Here is a 25,706-nt window from a genome sequence, read left to right as displayed (position 1 = left end):
CCAGCAAGGACTGCCAAGGGACCAGAGGGCTGACCGGGCAAATGGATGGTCAACAGCTGATGTCTTAACTAAGTGGCATCCTAGGACAACAGCCAATTAGCCTGGAGACGCTTAAATTACTCCTGACTTATTCCATAAGCATAAACAATGACTTCCTCTCTCCTAATAAGTGGTCAGTAATAGCTGATTTTGCCTACAAAACTCAACTAAAGAAGTAGGATTCTATGAAATAATATAAGAAGAATAGTCTATTGTTTCCTCTAGGTTCAGAGAGATTCCTAAAAGTGACCAAGGATTCCTATGCACCAAATGTTTAACAGGGATTTTTCTCTGGAAGATAGAATCCCTGGTGGCTTTCACTTTCTATGTTCTTTATTTCTTATTATGTTTGAATATTTTCCCCAATTATTATGCATTGGGTATGAAAAAGATCTTTATGTACTGGGTATGAAAAAGATCTTTTTAAAGGTCCTAATAAAGTATAGTCAGTGGTTCACTGGCTAAACTTCAAAGTGTTTTTACTATTACTTTCCCTATCTGAAAAATGGACTTAAATCCAACTCATCTCAAAGTCTTCTCCCAAATGGAAGGAAATATAAAAAGTTTTCAAAATAAATTCATGTCTTAACAGGCCCAAGGGCAATGGAAAGTGGAAGAGTAATTGACTCTTTAGAAATCAACTGTTTCAAACAGGGCCACGGGGCATGGGGGTGGCAGTGTTGGCAACAGACCGGAAAAGGTCATGTATATGGATGTGCTGTAAAAACTGAAAGAAACAGCATAGGTCACTGCCATTATTCAGCAGCATGTGTGGCTACTGAAAGAGGTTGGTGTTTCACTGACTTTCACGGTCAATATTATGACCTACAACTATGAAACAAACCTATCAGTAGGATATAAAGTAAAAAATTTCAGGGCTTGTGGGCAGTACTATTGACCTATTCATTCATTTTGTTATTCAATAAACATTTTACCCAGAACGTATTAGGTACTTAATGGCAACACAAACTAATAATACAGGGACTTAGTTTCAACAGTAGAGGTTGATTTGGGCTGACCTCATCCTTTCTTAGTGTTATCGTGGGTTAGTGGTGCAGTATGAAGCTGAAGTATAGTTAAAGGTAAAAGTATAAATGCACCAGAAATCAGGAGACCTGGGTTCTGGACCAGGCTCTATGACCTTGGGAAAAACCATATCTAGGACACAGTTATATCATCTGTAACTAAAATGAAGACAATAAAATCTACTTTTCACTGGACTATTGTGAGGATTAACTTCAATTAGGTGTGTCACAATATATATTTCTTAACAGAACATGGTACATAGATGTTCAAAATATATAACATTCTCTTGACTTGCACAAACCATCACACAGTAGCATGGACTTTACAAACCTAGCCATATAGTACATTTAAGCTCAAAAAGGATATATATATATATATATAGTCAATGTCTGTTTCTAGATGCTTTATACGTTAGTGTGTTGCTCACTCATTACGGTTTGATACTTTGAGCACTTTGCTAAATCACAGCCCCAAGAAGGGGAAGGAAGAAGGAAGGGGCTCTGCCCACTGGCTGTGAAGAAGCAGAGAGGACGCATGGAAATGGTAGCTCTTTGTCTCGGCACCAAGGCTGTATTCCTCTCTCCTTCTCAGTGGGATGACCACATGATTTATCATTCTAACTGGGACACTTCTGAGAGTGAAAAACTGTTTCAGTAAAAGGAAGATGTAAGTCCCCCCTCACCTTTCAGGCTTACTTTTTGTGACCTTTGTTGTCAACTTTAAAACTACGTCTGATATTCTAATAGGGAAGCAATTGTACAATAAGATTTTATCCAAGTAATCAATCTAAAATCCTGTATTTTTTAAAGGCATGCAAAAAGGCTACTTAACTAAAGTTTGATAAATATATATTAATTTTGGAGAGGATTTGAGGATAAAATAATTGTATTTTTATTATTATAATATATGCTTGAGAATGGGGTCAGCAAACTGTTCTGTAAAGGGGCAGAGTAAATGTTTTAGGTTTTGTGGGCCATATGGTCTCTGTCACAACCAAGCGGTAGCGGTTCTGCCCTTATAATGCAGGAACGTCACAAAAAACACACAACAGAGTGGGTGTGGCAGCCTTCCAGTAAAAGTTCATTTACAATAATTGGTTGTGAACTGGATTTGGCTTTGGGCAACAGTTTGCCAACCCCTGCTTTAAACAATAGTTCCCCATGGATCAGGAAAATTTTAAAAGTCTGTAATTAGCTCGACTTCTAACGTTCTATTTTGCTAAGGAATTATGTTTAAAAAAAAAGAAAAGCCATTGCCTGGTATCTTTCTCTCTTCGAATTTTAAATAGCAAAAGCTAGAAAAAGCACACATTCAGAAAATGTGGCTTTATGGAAATTTACCCACCACACAGTCCTTATGAAAAAAATTTTTCCTTAGCTCAGTGAAAACTTTGTCATGAATATGTTCAGGTTAAGAGATGGTCATTTGAGTTGCCTTTGGAGAACACTGGGGGCAGTACAGTAGAAAGAGCTTGGTAACTGTAATGAAAAGATCTGGATTTGGATAAGGTTGGGGGAGTACTAAGCAAGGAGGGATGAGCGGATCTCGAACAGTCCTTTAATGGGACAACACTCTCACAGAGTACTTTCCCTGTCCCGAATCACTGCTGCAAACACAAACTCCAATACTGGGTAACCCCAGAACTCACCGGCTGCCACTGCGCAGGGTACCAGGCTGGGGGGCAGTTGAAGCGGTTGCAAGCTTGCACCGTGTTGGGCTTGGGCTGGTGACACAGCTCGTCAGCCAGGATTACTGTTTCATTCATCTCTCTGGAAAGTAGGTGGGAGCAGGAGACATCTCTGGTCTGCAGGCCAACCCCACAGGTGAGACTACATGGACTCCACTTGCCAATTTCCCACCTGGGAAGAAATCAGAGCCAGAGAGGAAGAGGACACCCTGAGCACTTGTGTAGAGAACAGTTCCCATGACGTCAAACGTTACCTAATTGAGTAAAAACACCTACCTGGGTATTTGGGAAGTTCTAGCACAAGATTGGCTAGGAATTCTATCCCAAACCTAGAACCCATCCTTTCCCTTCATGCTCTAGAATTCATTCAGAGTAAACAAAGAGGGTGATAAAATGGAACCTCCAATTTTTACACACAAAATCACCAAGAATGGTCACAACCACGTCTCTTCTTTTTTTTTTTAGTTGTGAATTTTTTTTTTTTAAACATCTTTATTGAAGTATAATTGCCTTACATTGGTGTGTTAGCTTCTGCTTTATAACAAAGTGAATCAGTTATACATATACATATGTTCCCATATCTCTTCCCTCTTGCATCTCCCTCCCTCCCACCCTCCCCATCCCACCCCTCTAGGTGGTCACAAAGCACCAAGCTGATCTCCCTGTGCTATGCGGCTGCTTCCCACTAGCTATCTATTTTACATTTGGTAGTGTATATATGTCCATGACACTCTCTTACCCTGTCACATCTCACCCCACCCCCTCCCCATATCCTCAAGTCCATTCTCTGGTAGGTCTGTGTCTTTATTCCCGTCTTGCCACTAGGTTCTTCATGGCCTTTTTTTTTTTTTTTTTTCCTTAGATTCCGTATATATGTGTTAGCATACTGTATTTGTTTTTCTCTTTCTGACTTACTTCACTCTGTATGACAGACTCTAGGTCCATCCGCCTCACTACAAATAACTCAATTTCATTTCTTTTTATGGCTGAGTAATATTCCATTGTATATATGTGCCACATCTTCTTTATCCATTCATCTGTCGATGGACATTTAGGTTGCTTCCATGTCCTGGCTATTGTAAATAGAGCTGCAATGAACATTTTGGTACATGACTCTTTTTGACCTATGGTTTTCTCAGGGTATATGCCCAGTAGTGGGACTGCTGGGTCGTATGGTAGTTCTATTTGTAGTTTTTTAAGGAACCTCCATACTGTTCTCCATAGTGGTTGTATCAATTTACATTCCCACCAACAGTGCAAGAGTGTTCCCTTTCCTCCACACCCTCTCCAGCATTTATTGTTTCTAGATTTTTTGATGATGGCCATTCTGACCGGTGTGAGATGATATCTCATTGTAGTTTTGATTTGCATTTCTCTAATGATTAATGATGTTGAGCATTCTTTCATGTGTCTGTAGGCCATCTGTATATCTTCTTTGGAGAAATGTCTATTTAGGTCTTCTGCCCATTTTTGGATTGGGTTGTTCGTTTTTTTGTTATGGAGCTGCATGAGCTGCTTGTAAATCTTGGAGATTAATCCTTTGTCAGTTGCTTCATTTGCAAATATTTTCTCCCATTCTGATGGTTGTCTTTTGGTCTTGTTTATGGTTTCCTTTGCTGTGCAAAAGCTTTTAAGTTTCATTAGGTCCCATTTGTTTATTTGTGTTCTTATTTCCATTTCTCTGGGAGCTGGGTCAAAAAGAATCTTGCTGTGATGTATGTCATAGAGTGTTCTGCCTATGTTTTCCTCTAAGAGTTTGATAGTGTCTGCCCTTACACTTAGGTCTTTAATCCATTTTGAGATTATTTTTGTGCATGGTGTCAGGGAGTGTTCTAATTTCATACTTTTACATGTAGCTGTTCAATTTTCCCAGCACCACTTATTGAAGAGGCTGTCTTTTCTCCACTGTATATGCTTGCCTCCTTTATCAAAGATAAGGTGACCATATGTGTGTGGGTTTATCTCTGGGCTTTCTATCCTGTTCCATTGATCTATATTTCTGTTTTTGTGCCAGTACCAAACTGTCTTGATTACTGAGGCTTTGTAATATAGTCTGAAGTCAGGGAGCCTGATTCCCCCAGCTCCATTTTTCGTTCTCAAGATTGCTTTGGCTATTCGGGGTCTTTTGTGTTTCCATACAAATTGTGAAATTTTTTGTTCTAGTTCTGTGAAAAATGCCAGTGGTAGTTTGATAGGGATTGCATTGAATCTGTAGATTGCTTTGGGTAGTATAGTCATTTTCACAATGTTGATTCTTCCAATCCAGGAACATGGTATATCTCTCCATCTATTTGTATCATCTTTAATTTCTTTCATCAGTGTCTTATACTTTTCTGTATACAGGTCTTTTGTCTCCTTAGGTAGGTTTATTCCTAGATATTTTATTCTTTTTGTTGCAGTGGTAAATGGGAGTGTTTTCTTAATTTCACTTTCAGATTTTTCATCATTAGTGTATAGAAATGCAAGAGATTTCTGTGTATTAATTTTGTATCCTGCTACTTTACCAAATTCATTGATTAGCTCTAGGAGTTTTCTTTTTTTTTTTTTTTTTCCCCTTGTAATTTTATTTTATTTTTTAACATCTTTATTGGAGTGTAATTGCTTTACAATGGTGTGTTAGTTTCTGCTTTATAACAAAGTGAATCAGTTATACATATACATATAGGATTTCCTTTTTAATTTTTTTTTTTTTTTTAAAGATTTATTGATTGATTGATTGATGGATTGCCATGTTGGGTCTTCGTTTCTGTGCGAGGGCTTTCTCTAGCTGCGGCAAGTGGGGGCCACTCTTCATCGCGGTGCGCGGGCCTCTCACTATTGCGGCCTCTCTTGTTGCGGAGCACAGGCTCCAGACGCGCAGGCTCAGCAGTTGTGGTTCACGGACCCACTTGCTCCACGGCATGTGGGATCCTCTAGGAGTTTTCTGGTAGCATCTTTAGGATTCTCTATGTATAGTATCATGTCATCTGCAAATAGTGACAGCTTTACTTCTTCTTTTCTGATTTGGATTCCTTTTATTTCTTTGTCTTCTCTGATTGCTGTGGCTAACACTTCCAAAACTATGTTGAATAATAGTGGTGAGAGTGACAACCACGTCTCTTTTGATGAAACATATAAGCTTCATCAAAATAAGAGGGTATGTTAGATAAGATATAAGTTGAGCACATAAAGGCTTTGGTTACCACATACTGAATAGTGGGTCTAGAAGAAAGCTTTCTGCTCATCTCTCTAGCCCCCATTCTTAGCAAGACTGAAAAATCTGTGCTTCTTTTTCTTTGGCTTCAAAACGAAAGGTTGCCGGTTCCAACTTCCTTCAAGCTTCCATCATAGCATAGAAACGTCTCAGTCTTATGTATGAATATCATTACTGCCTGGGACTGGAGAATGTAACAAAAGTGAGAGTTGCTAAATAGATTACTCTTCTTGAGGAGGAATAAGTGGAGAGAACAGCTTATTACCTAGAAGAGGAAGTCAAACACACAGATGAGTTAAGTGCATGAATTGGTCATTCCAAATGGCCAAGTCTTGACAAGTACATTTACAGTGACCTAAGGGCCTGTAAAAACAGTCTCACTGCATTTCCCTGTTGATGCAGCCTCCAAAGTGGGAATAATAAAGAAACACCTCAGTTGCTTGGGCTTGGAGTGAGAAGTGTTCTTTATGATCAGTTTTAGAAAGTTCTGTTTACAGCATGAGACACAAAGATTCTACAAACAGGAGTTAGCCAAGAAAAGCATGGCAAGTAGATCCTTCAGTAGCTAGGCCTGCCTAGCTTTTGTAGGCAGCCCTGAAATTGGTTTAAAAGTCTCTGGTTTTAATGTTTTTCATCAGGCTGTAAAAATGAGTGTAGCTTTCTCAATCTTTTCAACTACTCTGATAGGTAATTACCTTTCCAACCCCTATTTCCACAACCTCCTTTCCTACCCTATATTTAAGCCATATCTGTAATGAAGTACTTTGTTATTCTCGATTCATGCCCCCTGGTTTTCTAGCTCTGTCTTTACTGAAGCTGTTACTCCTAATTTGGAATACTTTTGGTCTTTCCCTTGCCCCTCTAAATTTCTTCCATTTCTATATATCCAAATTTAACCCATATTTAAAGGATTGTATCCACATCTGCTCCAGACACTGAACATTTTCTCAGTTGTATGACAGTTATTCAGTCTGTCAAGGACCCTACTAGAATATACACCTCTTGAAGGCAAGGTCCGTGTCTGAGTCGGTTTTGTATCTCTCGCAGGGTTCTTCATAGCTAATGTATATGGTTAATGTCTATGGTTAATACTTTTTTTTTTAGATAGTTAATGTATACGTTTACTACTAGATAGTTAATGTATATGGTTAATATTTTTTTTAAATAAATGAGCAAATGGAAGGGACCTACCATCATCATGAGCACCTTACACACATTATCTCATTTAATTACTTCCAGAACACGGAGTTGGGCTCTACTGTTTTTCCCTATTTTAAAGTTGAAGGAATCTGAGAATCCAAGAGGCTGCTTGCCCAAATACCCATAATTAGTAAGTAGTGAATCCAGGATTCAAACTTGGGTGTGTCTGGCTCCAAAGCCTTTGTACCTTCTATTATACAATATCATCTTATCTCCGGAAAATACCTGGAGAACTGTCCTACAAACAATCATAAAATTTTAAATGAATAAAAGAGGAGAGGCTGGGTTGAATATATTTCTTTTAGATCCTTGTATGAATGTCTATAAACTTATTTTTAGATCCCTAGCTTGGGTAAATTCCAAGCTTCAAAATGTTGTGGGCTATTGGTTTTAAAAATATGTCCACACCAATGAGGCAGAACGGATGCTATGTGACTTCCAAGGCTAAATCAGAAAAAGGATGTAGCTTCCACTTGGCTCTCTCTCTCTTTGATTGCTCACTCTAGGGGAGGGCATGAGGACCCTGAGACAAGCTGGAGGAAAGTCCACATGCAAAGGAACTGGGGCTGCTCACCAACAGTCAGCACCAACTTGCCAATGACATGGGTGAGCTACCTTGAAAGCAGCTCTGCTGGACCACGTCTGGCCTTCAGATGATTTCAACCTCATGAGACACCCTGAGCCAGAACTGCCTTTCCAAGTTGCTCCCAGATGTCTCATTCATTAAACTGTGAGAGGTAATAAATGTTTATTTTTGTTGTGAACGCCTAGGCTTTGGAGAAATTCATTATGCAATAATAGACAACTAATACAAGTATATATTCTCTCCCCAAAACTTGCATATGTTCATCAAAAGACATATACGAGAAGGTTCAAAGAAGCACTATTCCTAATAGCTCAGCTGGGGAACAACCTAAATGTCCATCAACAGTTGACCGGATAGATAATTATGATATATTCACACAAACCTTGATAGAACAATGAAAATAAACTACTACAACAACAAGCAACATGGCTGAATCTCACAAACATAAAACTGAGTGAACAAAACCACAACTGCAAAATCCATAGGGTGATTTCATTTACATAAAACTCGAAAACCAAAACTAATCTACAACGTTAGAAGTGAGGGTGGTGGTTACCCTTGGTGGGTAGTAACTAGAAGTAGAGTACGGTGGGGGGAGGGGGAGGGTTTCTGGGATGTTATCTTGATCTGGGCGTTGGATCTGCGCTCTCTGTGTGAAAAATCACCAGGCCACACGTGCAGAATTTGTGCACTTTTCTCTATATTTGTCATGCTTCAAAAAAGGATGTTTTCCTCCCTCCCCCCTCCCACTTTCAAGAGAAACACTAAAATACTGTGGGTGTAAGACAGAATCCAACAACTACACCCAATGCTGATGACCAGGCTATGGATATCTCATAAAGGAGCCGCTTACACAGCGAGTGCTGGCCCAAGGCTGAAACTTGCCCTGATTTAGTCCCTACACCGTGGCTGCCCCCTACTCCTGCCCTCACCTCTGGCAGAAACTCAGTCACTGGGATCTTGAAGCAGAGGCATCTGGCAGCCATGAGGCCACTTCAATGCTGCTGGAAAAACTCACAAAACAGACATATCTGCTTACTCATGATAAAGGTACATGGCTTTCTCAAGGGAAGGAGGGCAGCAGAAGCTATCTGTGTATTAAGCACTTTGCTGATTCTGGCTCAAACTATTTTAATCAAATAGGCCAAACGAGGGAAAACAGAGAGATGCCCCCGCTGCTCCTCGCCTGCATAAGGGCTTCGATTGTGAGTGCTGGGTCCTGCTGGCTGCCGACAGCTGCCTCCCTGTATTCTGTGCCTTTGGCTGTTGCTGACGGAGGGACTGTAGGCTGGTGGGACCCAGCCTGTGGGCAGGATTAGCTGTAGCTGGCAGCCTGGGAGACACTGACAGGCCTTCCCTGGGATTCTGGGTTCTGGCTTCTCATAAGCCCAGTGCTGAGGAAGACAGGGGCTCTGGACATCAGAGGGCGAGAGAGTTTGTGCTTCTTCCCCCACTTTGTCTGGTTGACTTTAACTCATCTCTTCATCTTCACTGAAAATGTTACTTCCTCATGGAGGAAGCCCTCAACTGGGTAAAATTTTCCTCTATGATACGGTTCCACGAATACTCTCCATTTGGAAATTCTCAACACACTTGGTTTTTTCTTTTGTTATATTGTGGTAAGAACATGTACCATGAGACCTACTCTCTTAACAAAATTTTAAGTGTGCAATACAGTATTGCTGTCTCTAGGTACAGTGTTGTACAGCAAATCTCTAACACTCATCTTGCTTAACTGAAATCTTATGCCTGTTGATCGTAACTCTCCATTTCCCCCTCTCCTGAGCTCCTGACAACCACCATTCCACTCTTTGATTCTATGAATTTGACTATTTTAGATACCTCATATAAGTGGTATCATGTAGTATTTGTTCTTCTGTGACTGGTTTATTTAACTTAGCATAAAGTCTTTAAGGTTCATCCATATTGTTACACATTGCAAAATTTCCTTCCTTTCTAAGGCTGAATAATATTCCATTGAAAGTATACATCACATCTTTATCTATTCATCTGCCCATGGGCATTTATGCTGTTTCCACATCTTGGAAACAGCTACTGAGAACAGTGAGTGCTACAATGAATCTGAGAATGCTAGTATCCCTTCTAGGTCCTGATTTCAATTCTTTTGGATAAATATCGAGAAGTGGCATTGCAGGATCGTGTGATAGTTTTATTTTTAATTTTTGGAGGAAGCACTATACTGTTTTCCACAGTGGCTGTACCATTTTGTACTTCCCCCAACAGTGTGCAAGGGTTCCAATTTCTCTACATTCTTGCTAACACTTGTAGTCTTTGGTTTTTTGATGATAGCCATCCTGACGGGTCTGAGATGATATCTCATTGTAGTTTTCGTTTGCATTTCCCTGATGATCGGTGACACTGAGCATTTTTCGTATACCCGTTGGCCATTTGTATGTCTTCTTTAGAACACACCTGTAATCTGAGTATCCTGCTCGACTATTACCTTGATGAGAGCATGAGGCTATGGGTTTAATTGCATCCTCACAAAAGATATGTTGGAGTCCTAACCCCCAGTACCTCAGAATGTGACCTCATTTGGAAGTAGGGTCATGGTGGATGTAATCACTTAAGATGAGGTCATCCTAGAGTAGGGTGGGTCCTTAATCCAACATGACAGGTACCTCATAAGAAGAGAGAGAGACACCCAGGGAGAATGCCATGTCATGACAGAGACAAAGATGACAGTGATGTATTTACAAGCCAAGGAATGTCGAGGATTGCCGGTAAACTCCAGAAGCTAGAAGAGGCAAGGAAGGATTCTCCCTCACACGTTTCAGGGACCATGGCTCTGCTGACATCATAATTTTGGACTTGATTTTTGCCTCCAGAACTTTGAGAGAATAAATTTCTGTTGTTTTAAGTCACCCCATTTGTAGTAAATACTTTGTTATGGCAGCCCTAGGAAACCAAACTGTGACCTCAGTGCCTAGCACAGTGCCTGGAACATAGCAGATGCTCAGGAAGGACGAGGGGACTCAACCTGAGCGGAACCCCAGTGACCTGTGTGTGCCCCTTTGGATTCGTCACTTGCCTGGTCAACATCTCAGCTGTGTCCTCTGAACAACCGCCCACCCCAATTTCAAGGTCCCCAAAGCTCTGAACACCACTAGGTTTTCTTCAGTGTGGTGCAAACTATCTGGTAACAAAGCCAGACCTGGATTGACATGATGCCTTGACAGGCCACATCTCACTTGATGTAAATATTTATACATTTTACTGCAGTAATAGTAGCCTGTTGGATTATGGTGTTTTTCTCCCCAGAACTCACTACAGATATTATACACTTAATGTCTTAGTAATCCTAACATGTTTCTAAAATGCCCCAAATTCTGGATTCCAAAACACATCTGCTCCAATGGTTTTGGCTAAAGGATCTGTGGTCCTGTATACAGAGAAGAGTAAACATGATCACTATGATTTCTTTTAGCTTCTAGGCTTCAGGTGTTGGCTTCATGGTTGGGCTCACGGCCAAAATGTTAGGGAGACTGGTTCCCCCCAAATTCTCTTTCTATACTGTTTTCTTTCTGCTGAACCTTTCTTCTCCACATTCCTGTTTCTTTCTGCCAAAACCTGCTTGCAGGGAAGGCACTAGGAGTCGAGAGATCACAGTGATGCCCTGTAGCTTCAGGCTGGACCTTGCCAAGCTCCTGCAACTGACTCCTGACCAAGGGCAGGCAGGAGACAGGTTACCTCCCACCCCACAAGGCTGGAATTAGGCTTCCTGCCCTCTGCCCAGCATCATGTGTCCTTGGGTTGGCCTGTCATTATAATTGGATTTTAGATTTTAGGCTTGGTTTCCTGATTTCCCCTTTGTTTTTCTGATGGTGCTGGGGTTCTGCCCAAAGTCTGACTTATTGGAACGTGGTCTTGTCACCCTGCCTGTATCTGGCCAGTTCTTGGCCTTGGGCAGAGCAGAGAGACCCTTCGCCGTGAGCCATAAGCCATGAGGTGACCACAACATATCCAGCTGATGTCACGTATTATGGCCAATAACAATAATAATACTAACATTACCAGTGTTTACAATGAGCCAGGTACTGTGCTAGTTGCTTTAAATGAGTTGCCTCCTTTAATCCTCTCCACAGCCCTGTGAGAGAGGTACTGTGATTATTTGCATTTTAACAACAAGGAGTTGAGGTCTGAAGAAGTTAAATGATTAATTAGTCATGGCCTAGAATGCCTCCTGCCAGGCCTCACACTGATGTCAATGCCACCTGCAGCACATCAAAGTCTCCCATGACTTGGACATGGGGGTGCTGAGAATGGGGCTGCTCCCTGTGACAGAGGCCAGCACTGTGGATTTTAGAAGCCCCAGCTCTGCATTATCCCAGCAGGACTCAGGGCTAAGCTCCCCCAAGATGTGGGATACATATCTGAACTTATGTATTACCTACATCAACTCTATGAAGATGGTACTATCAGTTCTCCCATTTTATAGGGCAATACAACAGAGGTTCTGACCAGCTGAGCAACTTGTCCAAACTCACACAGCTAGTAAACAAGGGAATCAGGATTCAAACCCAGGCAGCCAGGCTACAGCTTCTGAGGGCCAGGATGATGAAGGCAGCAGTACAAACTAGATCTGAGATGCAAATTCTAGGATCCCTGGTGCTCACAACTTCAGAAAATGACAAATGACAAAATGACAGATCTATTCCTCAGTAATGGAAGCAACCACCACTGAAGCAGCCCAGGGTCATGAACAGTTGTTTTTCAGTGAAGCAGCAGTGGGACTTGGCAGCTGAAGGGCAAAAGCAGAGTGTGCTTTCCCCCACATGCATGTTTGTTTTTTTGTGAAGGTGGCTGTCAGAGGTAATTTGGGCAATCAAGGACCCATGGTGGTTGCAGCTTCTTAGCTGCTGGTGTTTGTATTAGCTACACAAAAGGAGGAATTTTTGCCTTCCTTTAGACAAGGGCTCATTATGTGAGTTGCCAAGGGTTTGCTCCCTTACTCTTTCAGAGAGGCCTCCAGCAACTCACTGTTTGCTGCTGGTATAAATGCACATAATTTCTAATGCCGACTCTCCCCACCGCAAGCGATTATCTTAAGAACCTCCTCTTACCTTGGCTTTTGCAGCAAAGTAGGGTTTGTTTCTCCACTCAAAATTTTAAAATGCAGTTTTTATTGGGAGGCAAAATACCATTATAAGTTTCAGTTATTTGTTAGAGGCATTCTTTATACTTGTGTGTAATCCTCCAACTTGACATTTCTGCCCAACATTTCTACCTTGTGATTTTTTTTTTTAAGGTTCCCCCCGAAATATTTGTTTCCTTTACAATGCCTCTGAGGTCAGGAGGTAGATGGCAATCCAGCAATAATAAATCAGATACCATGGAGCGTGGCCAGCTCTAGAAATCCTAAGGTAGGGCCAAGAGAATCCTCCCTTCACCAGGGACACTATGACCCTGTCCCACTTTAAGGTTCTTGGACGATTATTAGTGGCTCCTCATTTATCTCCACATCTTCCAGTTTCCAATCTATCCATAGCCTGAAGCTTCCAAAATGTCAGTCTGAAATGTGAATCTGCTCACTTGACTTCCTCTGATTATAAACCTCCACTTGAGTCCAAGCTGGGCTTGCAGGGGAGGGGGGCCAGGGTGTCCAGGGCTCAGTTTTGGTCCAGTGCACCCAGAGGGGGCGAGGTGGTGCTGCCTGTCTGGAGCTGAACTTTCTCACTGGCTTTTCCTCCTTCCTTCCCTCTTCTGCTTTGCAGGACCGAACTTTAGCCTGAGGCTTGGTGGGGAGTGGTCCATGGGCATGTGACAGAGCTCACTGTGGGCAAGGATAACTGGGAACCAAACATTCAGGAAGGACTGAACAAATACATAAATACATGAAGGAGAATGGGAGCCAGATTTCTTACTGTCAGAGAGGAGTTACAGATACAGAAAGTGGGAAGACTAGAATAAACCTGATAAAATTAGATTGGTATTGAAAACTGTGAACTCATGATATTTAATAGACAGATACCTAGATAGACAAAGATATATCAATAGATATACATGAGTGTATACAAATATACAGATGTATATGTTTAAAATATTTCCTAGCTCTCTCTGCTAACAGGTCTCGAAGCAATGACCTCTAGGTCTCCTAGTAGTATCAAGCATATCAAGTGCCCAGATCTTGGTTTCTAAATATCATTCTTCACTAAGGAACCAGTTCCTGTAAAAAGGGCTCTGGGGCAGGGGCTGGGAAAATGAAAAGTGAGCCTGGAATATCTTGTACCAGGAAACTGGGAAGTACTCAAAGAATGATGGGGTATAAATCAAAAGGACACAGGGGCCAGTTTGAAGGGGCTCTCATTGCCCACGTCTGAGACAGTATGACAGTAATGAATTTTAACTCTCTAAGTAAAATAGAAATTCATAAGTAAATAAACAAGAGAAATCTCTACGCAACAGTAGAATGCCTACTAATAAACTAGAAGGAATGATAGAGTTTATAAAGTCACCATTTGTCAACAATAACAACAACAATGATAATAACACTTGATTCAGGCAAGAATCATCAATGAATACTGACACTGGTGGGTGAAAGGTTGGTGAGGAATAGGGTATTCACTTAGCCTTAGATTATCTACATAAAATACTTGTTACTTGCTATAAACATGATCAACATACTTATTAATTTTATGGTGGAAAACCTGGCCGACATCATCTTAACCAAGTCATAAGAGTTGCCATCATCAGTAACGAATGGAATGGAACACCTTTCATCATCTCCTGACACAATGCACTAAGAAGGACACAGCATACTTCTGCAGCGCTTTTGTCAAATTTCAAAACTCACGAGGGAACATCAAACAAACCCAAACTGAGGGACATTTTACAAAGTAACTGGCCTGTACTCTTCAAAAATGTCCAGGACATGAAAGACAAGAAGAGACTGTCCCAGATGGGAGACATCTAAGAAGAAACGGCAGCAAACACAAGACCCTAGATTGGATTTGGGGCCTATAAAGGGCATTGCTGGGGCAACAGGCAACATGTGAATGGAGTCTGTGCATGAGATGGTGACACTGAATTCATGTTGTTTCTTGATTGATGGTTAGTTGCACCGTGGTTATTTATGACAACATTCTTGTTTCTAGGTAATAAACACTGAAGTGTTAAGATGCATGTGGGGTATATACCTAAAATTATTCCCAAATGGTCCCAAAATGTTAACAACTATAGAACTGAGGGGACGAGTATAAGGGAGATCTGTGTACTATTTTGGCAACTTCTTTAAAAACTGAAATTATTTCAAAATAAAGCTTATAAAAAAACATCCACTGGCTCCCTGTTACCCACAGGCCAATGGTCAAATCCTTGGCTCGCCTGCAATGTGCCTCCCAAAGAAGTTTGAGTGTATCTTTCTGGTGTAATCTCTGGTCACCCCATACTCAGCTTTGCTGAGTACCCAGCAGAAGAGGACTGCTCTTCTCCGGCTGGCAGATGCCTCTCCCTCTCAGGTTGGCATCCCGAACATCACCTTCCTCTCTGAACACTTTTCCGATGCCCCTCCCACAAGGCAGAGCTAGACCTTTCCCTCTCCAGCACGCTACTGTGTCTTTCCTTCTAGTGGCATTCTTTTCTTCCCTCAGGCTCATCTTCACCACACCGTAGTTATTTGTCTACTTATTTATCTCTCTCACTAGACCCTAATGGCTCTGACTTATTCAACTTAATATCTCCAGGACCTACTCCAGTGCTGGCACAACAAGGATGCCCAGGGTGGCATCGTGGCCTAACAAAGGAGACCTTTGGCTCTGGAATTGGATTCTCTGTGAATGAACCGTGCCCTGCCACTCTCTAATTGCATAACCTTGGGCAAGTTACTAAACGGTTTACTCATATTTAAAATAGGAATAATAGCAATACTCCCTTCAAAGGGCTGTTAGGAGGTTTAAGTAAAAACATCTATGTAAAAGGCATAAGCACAGTGCCTGGCACAGATGAAGGGCTCTGTAAACATTAGCTAATATGAACTGTTCCTACTGGTTGCTCAGTAAATATTTGTTAAATGCGTGGATAATGATTGTGAAGATAGAGTTTAACGAATAGAGTGAGAATTCTTCCCAGAGTGAGTCAGTCAAAGTACCATAGGTTACAGAGACTGAGGGAAAGGACATTTGTGACCTGCCCACATTAACTGAGCATTTACGCATACCCTGCTAATAAGCCCTGCGGCAGATACAGAAGTGGGGAATGTGCTCGCCACCTTCAACATGCTTTCAGCAAAGATGGGGAGAACTGACAAACACCCAGGACACACAGCAAACAACGTTAGGTAAGAGGAATGAGCTAAGTGCTAAACTGTTCGGCTGAAGCATGGACACAGCAGAATTTCAGAAGACAGGCAGTGTGGTACTCATACCACTTGCATCTATACAGCTGATTGCAAATCACAAAGTCTGTCCATCAACATTATCTCACTTGATCCACCTAACTCAGAAGTAAAGCAAAGCCAGCATCACTACCTTCATCTTACAGATCAGCAAGCTGGGGCTCAGAGAAACCAGTGATTTCCCCAAATTTGGGAAGGGAAGTCAGGTTACTCCTTCTACCCTGCTAAGTCACTAAGGATGGAGGATGGATTCAGGAAGGGTCAGAGAGGAAGAATAGACAAGTTTAGAAAAACAGTTACACTCCGCAGCAGATGGATCTGCTACAGCCACTGTGCTTTAGAAAGCTGCTTAAAGGGGCCTAGGAAAAATAAAAGATCAAAGGAGATGTTAGACAAGAGACAGTACAAATATATCTGAAGGCCAAAAATCAACCAAAAGCATATATGATAAACAGCATCGTGAGAATCAGGGCTCTCTATAAAAGAAGAGCTGGCGTGGCTCAGGAAACAGGAGATAGAGCCACGTTTCTCTTGGAAGTCAGCCTGCTTGGCACAAGGTTTTGCCGCCATAAAAATGCTTATAATCAAGATTACCAAACACCTGAGGTGGCAAAGCACTTATGTCTACTGAAGAACACTGTGGTGGAAGTGACGACTTTAGCCATGCCAGCTGGCCTCACCTTCTAAATCGCTTCTTTAAAAAAAAAAAAAAATCAAGGTTACCAACATTACAAATAACTCCTTGGTGTTTTTTTGCAATTTTAAAAAAGAGATTAATGAATAGCTCTTGAAAAAAAGAGCACTTGCAGCAAGATATACATTTACTCTCTCATTACAAGCATGCCATTTGCTTTAAACCTACTTCCTTCATAGAGCGTATCAAACAGCAGAAGGGCCTGGAAACTAGGCCCAGTGGTACAAAGCATCTCCAGCCTTCTCTCCCACACCCTCCAACACTTCTCTATGGCATCCCATTGTCCAAGAAACACCACGTGTCTGCTTACCTACAGGCAGTTTGATTCAATTAAAACTTCTAAGGTCTCCCTCCCATTCTCTGATCGCCCTGTCTTCTGGGTGTTAGTACATTAAAATGAGATAGAATTTCTGCTGGCTGTTATGATTCAGACAGGATTCCTGAGACACAGGTTAGGAGGGTAGATGATCTGCCAAACACTTGTGCCCTTAGAAGTTTGAGATTTTAGTTGGCTTGCTTAGAATTCTAGGTGGAAATTTCCTATTAAAAATAGTCACAGGCTGGGAAAAACTGGCAGAACAGGTCTTCAGAGAGTTAGATACTTCCAGGAGCTGATTCTATGAACCCAATTCTTGTTATCTCTTCATATCTAGAAAAGCATTAAAATCCTTCATGGTGATGACTGCTCCTCGTGACTAGCAGAAAACTTCTGCAAAAAAATATGTGCTTGATTGTATGTACTCCCCCTTCACAAAAATCACATATATACTGACCTTCCCCCCTACCTTTTTGGAGCATTTTCTCAGAACTATCTGAAATGCTGTCTCCCAGGCTATAGTCCTCATTTTGCCCCAAATAAAACTTGACTCACAAAAAAAAAAAAAACCAAAAAAAAAAACCGTCACAGGGCTGTCCTCCTTGTGGTCAAGATCACAGAAGGAACCGCTTAGATCACAAACACAAGTGTCACCTGGCATTTTTCTTTTTCTCCCTCTAACACCCTCTTGTGGTTATTATTCCAGTTTTCTCTTTGATCTTAATTGATGAGCATCCTCACACTGAAGGCCTAGCACTAAACGGACTCCCTTCCGCTTCCAGAATTAAATCCCCCAAACAGAGATGCGCTTCTCCAGGCTTCACCGTTTGCTGGCTTCCCAACACACCATTTTTCTTTTTCACATCTGTGAATTTGCTTCCAACTTTTCCTTCCTGGAATGCTCTCCATATTCCCAGCTCCAGGTCTGATTCAAGTCCTTCCTCGGGGAGGGTCTCCCTCACCATCCTAGCTCGTATCGACTGCACCCTCTTTACAATCCTATTAGATTTACTGTCATTTGGCCCTTGTTTAGATTCTATAACACTGACCGTGTAGCTGTTCCAAGCCAAGGCTAGAGTATCTTATTTGACATAATTCTATTTGCCTAAATGTTTTTCTCCGGTTATCATCCCAAGTAGAATATAAGGCTTTTAAGATGTAGGATCAAGTATTTTGGAGTTCAGAGCATTGTTTGGCATCCATCAAGTCAGGCCATAAAGATTGCTATCTCTTTGTTGATTTGCAGGGGGCATTTCTCACTTAAACCCTACAAGCCTAAGAGTTTCTTCCTGTTATGGGTTGATAATGTCCTCCCCAAAAGATATGCTGAAGTCCGAACTCCCAGCACCTCAGAATGTGACCATATTTGGAAATAGGGTCTTTTTAGAGATAATCAAGTTAAAATGAGGTCCTAATCCATTATGACTGGTGTCTTTAGAAAAAGGAGACAGACAGGGAAAGTGACCACAGTAAGATGGGGGATTAGAGAGAGGCATCTACAAGCCAACGATCACCAAAGATTGCTGAAAAACCAGCTGAAACTAGGAAGAGGCAAGGAAGGATCCTTCCCCTACAGATTTCAGAGACAGCATGGCCCTGCTCAGATGATTTAAAGACTTTTAGCCTTCAGAACTGTGAGAGAATAAATATCTGCTGTTCTAAGACACCCAGTTTATGGTACTTCATTATGGCAGCCCTAGCAAGCCAACACACTCCCTCAAGTTAGTTCTCTTGAGCAGTTTTTAATCCATTTATTTATGTTGTAAATGGAAACCTTTCTGAACATTTATATTCATGGCTTTCTCTCCAAGTGAAATGCCTGGGAAGTTCAGGCCTTTATGTCAGGATCCACAGATCTGCTTCTATTGATATAATCTCCTGCAAGATTCTGCCTCTTTCCTTTCATCATAATGGCTTTCACAGTCTTGTAGACTAAATTTTTTCTTCCACCCACGTATTTGGCCATTCATATACATATGTGTGCCTATAGCCATGCATTCATTGGATAAAAACCTACTAGGTACCAAGTGTTATGCTGAATGATGGGGATACAGAGATTTAAAAAAAAAAATTCTTGATCTTAAGGGCTTTTGGAGACAACTACAAGATACTGTAATAAGTGCTATTCATTTATTTATTCATTCAACTAGTGTTTACTGAGCCCTTTATGTGGCCAGGCTCTACATGAAGGGACAGAATGGTAAAGGAGAGAAACACAGACCCTATTCCCATGGGGCTTACAATTTAGTCTGTGAGACAGGTAAGCATGAGGTGTAGGGAAGCACGAAAACACAAACTGGGAGTCAAAAGGGAAGTGATAGTCATGGAAGGCTTCCTGGAGTCAGTGATGCCTGGGCTGAGTCTTGAAGGGTGAATAAGAGGTGGCCAGGCAAAGGCAGAAGTAAAGAGAAAGTATTCCAGGCAGAGTGAGTTGTAAGTTGCATTTGGGGAATTCCAGTTTATCTATTTCCATGCTCAGGGCTGGAAAGAATATTGAGTAGAAAGCCTAGTAAATACTTAGAAAATTCTGGCTCTCACTCCACTCTGTTTTCCTCGATGTAGTTATGGTGGGTAAGGGAGCCTGGAAGACAGAGGTGCCGTGGGCAGCCAAACCCCCAGTGACCAAGATGACTTAAGCTCACTACAGTTCAAACCCACAGCCCCCAGGACAGTGCTGGGTAGCACACGTCCCATCAGCTGACAGCTGGATGCCCAGCACGACCCCTTTCTGTCCATCCTGAGGGGTACCGGGCTTTGGTGAGAATCCCAGCAGGCCCATGGCACACGGTGACACGGGGCTTTAAGCAGGCCCTCCGCCATGTTTAATCAGACCAGAAATTCATTTCAACCCTGGTTTAGCAGAGGAAAACAAAAGATAGAGCTGTTTCCCCTGGAGAGATGCCTCTGTCTCAGTCTCCAGGGTTTGATACGTGAAGAGTCAGGAGAGGAAGCAGCTAACTATGGATGCTGGGTGTGATGAATTCCATCAGTGCCGAGACACACACACACACACACACACACACACGTGTGCGCACGCACACACGCACACACACGGCTATAGGCAACACCTGCTCTTTGCCAACCAAGAATGTTTCTATTCACACAGATGTTGTACCCACAGGATGCAGAAAGCAGCAGCCCGTGTACTCTCTAGCCCTGAGGGGTGTCTTCTTGAGGAGAAAGAGGAAGGCCGTGCACAAATGTTTTCATATTTGACCACATGCAAATGACCTAAAGTTATTTTTCAAGTGAGGTTCAAAGATCTCTTCAAGTAGAATGTACGTTTTACTCTTTGATGTTTTGTTATCTCAGGATTATTATCAGACTGAAGTCTGACTAAATTGAAACCCTCATATTAGGATTTATTTTGGCTTATTAAATCCCTCATTTGTTCTTGATTATCCATGATGCTCATTTATTGCTAGCACTTTTATCCCTGGAGCACTATGTTTAAGCACGCTTGCATCTGAATAGTGCTGATGAATTGCCCTGAATCCCTGAGTGGTGTTCATCAAGCAGGAGACATGTGTGCATGATGTCAGACAGTCAGACTGACCCAGAACTTTGGATTCCAACAAATCAGGGATGGAATCTACTTCCACCTGCGCTTTCTAACTTTGGGCAAGTTACCCACTTTGAATGTCAATTTCTTTATCTGTAAAATGGGACAGCAACTGCGATAATAGCTTCCAGTAGTTACTGGATGCTTGTTATGTACACGGTACTGTTTAAGAACTTCACATGTACTTACTCGTTGATCCTCATGGCAACCTAAGATAGACAGACTATGATTATGTCCTTTTATATATGGGTTAATGAAGTAATGTGACCAAGGTCACACAGCTAGTCAGTAGAGATCCAGGATTCAATCCTAAGTGGTCTCCAGAGTTTTGACTGTGTTCTTACCTTCTACCTTGCACAGGTGCTGGGAGCAAAATACCACATGGTAGCTGTCATCATTATTATTGTTGTCACTGTTGTTATAATATTATTTCTCTTGCACAAGAGAGGCCAATAGGAAGAATGGGTCTTCTTTTTTTTTTTTTTTGCCTATTTGTGGTTCCTTGAAATGACTGCTATTACTATACCCGAATCAGAGCAACTATCTTGGTATTCACTTGTGCTTGCTTTATCCCACACTTACAATAAGTAACAGTTTGGTTTCATGCAGCTCAACATTCCCCGGGCCACAGAGAACTTTCTAGCTGCCCTCTGATCCTCAGAACACATTGTATATTTTTCTAGTTAAAAAAATGGAAACAGTGGGGCAACCTGGTAACTAAATTCTGAGTAAGAACAGTGGAAGCCATATGACTTCCAAAAAACTGTGGAGAGGATTTCCATCCCATGCCATGTGGAGGTCAACTGAGTTCCTAATTCTGCACTATCATTCATTCATAAGTTACTAGAAAAACCCTCATGTTCTATGAATTTTCTCTCTTTTCCTTTCATGTCCCACTTGATTCCATACCCTCTACTCTTCACTCTCAAAGGGGGAGGAATACTTTTCTCATGGATTGATATGCTATCTTTGGAAAGGATAAAAGATTTCTATCTGAGGTAACTGGTATCCCCTTAGCTGTACATAAACTACTCAATTCATTTCTATAGTGTTCATAAGGTAGAGAGAAAGAATAAAAACTTCTTTCATAGTTTGGTGAGAAAATCCTTTCTCATCCTAGTAAAGAGTACGTTAGGGCCATCTTCGACCATCTGGGTCCCCTACACTGTCACCTGATTCCACCTTTTAGTGCAGTTTTAGCACTGGAAAACTCTTACACAGGGCCTATAACCAGGCCCTCTAATAAGTGCCTTACATACATTAACTCACTAATGTGCACAGAACCCCACTGAGGTAGGTATTATTTCATCCTTACCTTATGGATAAGGAACCAAGGACAGACAGGGGTTAAGTGACTCGCTCAAGTACACATAACTGGTAAGTTGCAGGATCAGGATTTGAACTTAGGAAGTCTGGCTCTAGATCCTACATTCTGACTCACTATACGAGTTTCTGGAGCCCACCTGTTTATGATAAACACTGAGCTCGAAGTTGGGAAGCATTACTTTTCAGGCTTTTAGTTTGAGCTCTGCTAGCCATGGCTACTTGGGCAAGTCACCTCCGACCTGTCTTCCTTCGCAGATAAGATGAAGGCATATTACATTCTGGGATTCTACAACCCCAGTCACTGAGGGAGACTCATTTGTCAAATGTGTAGCTTCTAGACAAGTCTGTCAGCCAAACTCCTTACCACTTTCTGGCTTTTTAGAGTGTAAAGAATGAAGCCCTGCCATCTTTTGGTACTGATACTACTGATAGAGCCGACTGGGGAGTGATGAGAATTTGATGGCCACCAAGCTCTTCATGTGACCATGATGCCTCAGTCCCTGGAAGCGAAAGAATCCAGCTTCCAGTAACTGGTTGGCAAAACTGTCCATAACAAACAAGGATTCCCAATGATTCTTGAGGACGGTGCACTCACAATAAAGCCTCTTTGTCCATCAGCATTATCTGCCGTGGACCTGGGCACAGCAATTTGGACTGGAAACCCACCTTGTGCTTCATTGTTTAAACTGGCTTTTCAGGAAGAGAGAGTTCTTTATGAACAAACGGGTGCATTTGATATTCAGAAAACCCATCCATTTCAGACACTGGTCTGTCCAGAGAGGAGGATTTGGGGCTCCCAAATGCAATAAATAGCAAACGATGAAACAATTATGGGACTGGCATAAACGTTTGGATAGGCTGACATTTAGAGTTTGCCTATGCTCAGAGACACAATGGACAGGGAATTTTACACATCTGAGGATGAAAAGATGCAGCAAGATGTCATGGCCAAGCATATAAGATTTCAACGCACCACCTTTCTGTGTGTCAAGAGAAAGGAATACAATCCATGGGCCCACTTTCTAGACCTAAATATGCAGCTGCAGCAAGACCGTGTGTGGTGAAAAGTAGTCTACGGGCTTCCCTGGTGGCGCAGTGGTTGAGGGTCTGCCTGCTGGTGCAGGGGACGCGGGTTCGAGCCCTGGTCTGGGAAGATCCCACATGCAGCGGAGCGGCTGGGCCCGTGAGCCACAGCTGCTGAGCCTGCGCGTCTGGAGCCTGTGCTCTGCAATAGGAGAGGCCGCGATAGTGAGAGGCCCGCGCACCGCGATGAAGAGTGGACCCCGCTTGCCGCAGCTAGAGAAAGCCCTCGCACAGAAACGAAGACCCAACACAGCCAAAAATAAATTAATTAATTAATTAGTTAAAAAAAAAAAAAGTAGTCTACACTGTGCCAACCTTGTTCTGCCCAACGACCCTCCTGGAGAAGTTAAGCCTGCAGGGGTGAGCTGGAAAACGGCACTTTTCTTTTCTAGATCAAGGGGAGGTCAATCCAGCCCACAGGTGGTTTCACTTCACTCCACCATGGGTCAGTTATATCGTCAACCTCCATTAAATGAAAGATGAAGTGCGTGACAGTGCCCATTTCCACAGAAGGCGTTTCTAGGTGTGCCTGGGATGGGCCTTCAGAAGGCCCGTGGAAGCGCCCAGCAGGTAACGTAGGAGAAAAATGGAAGCTTTCCCGGCCCCCAAACTCTTATCTTACTGTCTTCCCCCGGTTGCAAACAAACAGCCTACCATGAGTGCCAAAAAGGAAAAGCCACAAAATCGAGCTTGACAGTGGGGAGCGTCTTGTGAGGAAGATCTGGCTCCATTATCAGCTTCTCTCCCACACCATAATTCTGGCATCACTTTCCTCACAAAAAGAGCATTGATAAATGGTATCTGTCTAGTTGTGGTGGATTTTACATCAATAAATACCTTGCTTATAACAGTTTCCTTCTGTGATTTTCCATAGCTTGATGAAGCTAAAATTGTACAAGTTCTGGGCATTGCAGTCTTTGATTTTTGCCAGCTTGCTCGTCTGCAGAAGGAGTTGAGGCAGTTAAAGTGTGGTCCTCGGGTGGGAGTGGAGGTGGGGGTGGGATGGGCAATAGACCACCCACAGAGGTTTGGTTAATTCCGGGAAATTTCCCAGTAAATGCGTCAGTGATGCATAAGCTTCATTTTCTATTATTGAGAACTTTAATTCAATTTCTCAAAGAGCATCCCGGATGTATTCAGCAATCTACAGAGTCCTCCCACATACGCTTGATTTGAATAAAGGAGGAACCCGTGTCTGGCATGTGGGGTTTTGCCAAGGCCAGGGCATACATCTCCTTTTTGTTTACTCCTTAAACCTCAAAACAGCTTGTGTGTCAGTTCCCAAACTGAGATTTCTCTGTGATGTTGCTGTTTCTGTGCACTAAGCCAATCTTGCAATGGCATCTGCACAATAAGCAAGTATCTGGAGGACTGATTAGATAGTGGCGCCCTGAAAACCAACCCCCTGGAGTATCTCACAGGGCAAGAGATGAAGAGGTGGCTTAAAAGATGAAATAAAGGCAGAGTAATAATTCAGTATCTTGTATTTACATAACGCCAAGTTACACAGAACTCGGAAAACTTTGCAAAACTGTGTAATCTAAGAGCTCTTGACCCTGAGTTTGCAGCTGAAGGAGATGGCAGGATATTAGTGATCCTTCTGTTTTTCAGAGTTTTCTACCACTGCCTGAAGATGCAACACAAATACATTGCTCTACGTTCTCGGTCCCTCTTTTGCATCTCTTGAGCCATCAGAACTGTCTGAGGGCAGCATGGTACCTTGGAGAGGACAGGGAAGTTACAGATAAATGATCGAGTCTCAAGTTCTTGTGTCACTCACAGGGACAAAGATCCAACAAAGCTGGTAGAAAATAATCTGACCTATTTTAAACAGTCGGTAGAGTTGTTATTGCATTACATCATTATGGGACATAAATACGTCAGCTTCTTGTTAATTAATTGAGAGCAACCAGAAATGCTCTTATAATACAGGGGAGTCAAGCACTTTCAGGCTCATCTGGAAGACTGAAAGGGGACAGAAAGCAGGACACAAAGCTGTCCCAAGGGCTTCTGAAAAACCTGGATTGGGACTTTAGGGGCACTATCTAAGTAGTATATCAATAATATGTTTGATTAGAATTTTAGGAAAAAATACTTTGACATCTATAAGAACAAGAGACTCACTGAGCTCAGTGATCACCTCCTCTGGGTCACCCTCCCTGATTTGGATTAGGTGACTCATCTCAGTGTTCCCAGAAGACAGTCATGCACACCTCTGCTATGGCCATTGTGATTATGCACTGTCATGATCTATTTGTGTACTGACCTCCCAGTTAGCTGTTAGTACCTGGCCCCAGGGTATATGTCCCAGACTTGTGTGTTTCTTCGGGGCCTGCAACACAGCAAGAATTTAATAAGTGTGTGCTGAATTGAGCTGGATTTTCCCTTAACCAGCAGAAAATGCTCCCTCTCCCTGGGGGCTAGAGCTTATTGAATGAGATATAGTCAAGGGCCAGGTATTCTTGGCTTAGACTGGACAGCCCCTTCCCTTTGTAACAGAGCTTCTCTCTCCTTCCTTAAGGAAAAAAGTTGGGAGCCCCAGTTCCTTAAAGCACATACAAATCCACCCACATCCTCCAACCCAGGCACAACTTCTTACAGAGATATATATTTAAAAAAGCACACACAAACGACGCAGCCA

At 42.2% G+C, this 25,706-nt stretch overlaps 1 protein-coding gene across 3 annotated transcripts in view; it reads right to left on the bottom strand.

Annotated features, from left to right (window-relative positions):
• The window catches only part of ADAMTSL1 (ADAMTS like 1), a 473,568-nt gene that overhangs the window by 192,558 nt on the left and 255,304 nt on the right, over nucleotides 1-25,706 (bottom strand). For all 3 annotated transcript variants that reach the window (XM_082467989.1, XM_082467990.1, XM_082467991.1), the window contains one exon: nucleotides 2,714-2,924. In XM_082467989.1, the coding sequence (XP_082324115.1) occupies nucleotides 2,714-2,924 (211 nt within the window). The remainder of the gene's footprint in view (nucleotides 1-2,713; nucleotides 2,925-25,706) is intronic.

The sequence above is a fragment of the Balaenoptera physalus genome, assembly GCF_965194825.1.
Source record: "Balaenoptera physalus genome assembly, chromosome: 7".
Classification (NCBI taxonomy): Eukaryota; Metazoa; Chordata; class Mammalia; order Artiodactyla; family Balaenopteridae; genus Balaenoptera; species Balaenoptera physalus.
Note: the sequence above shows the minus strand (reverse complement) of the source record. Positions and strands in the feature narration are given on the sequence as shown.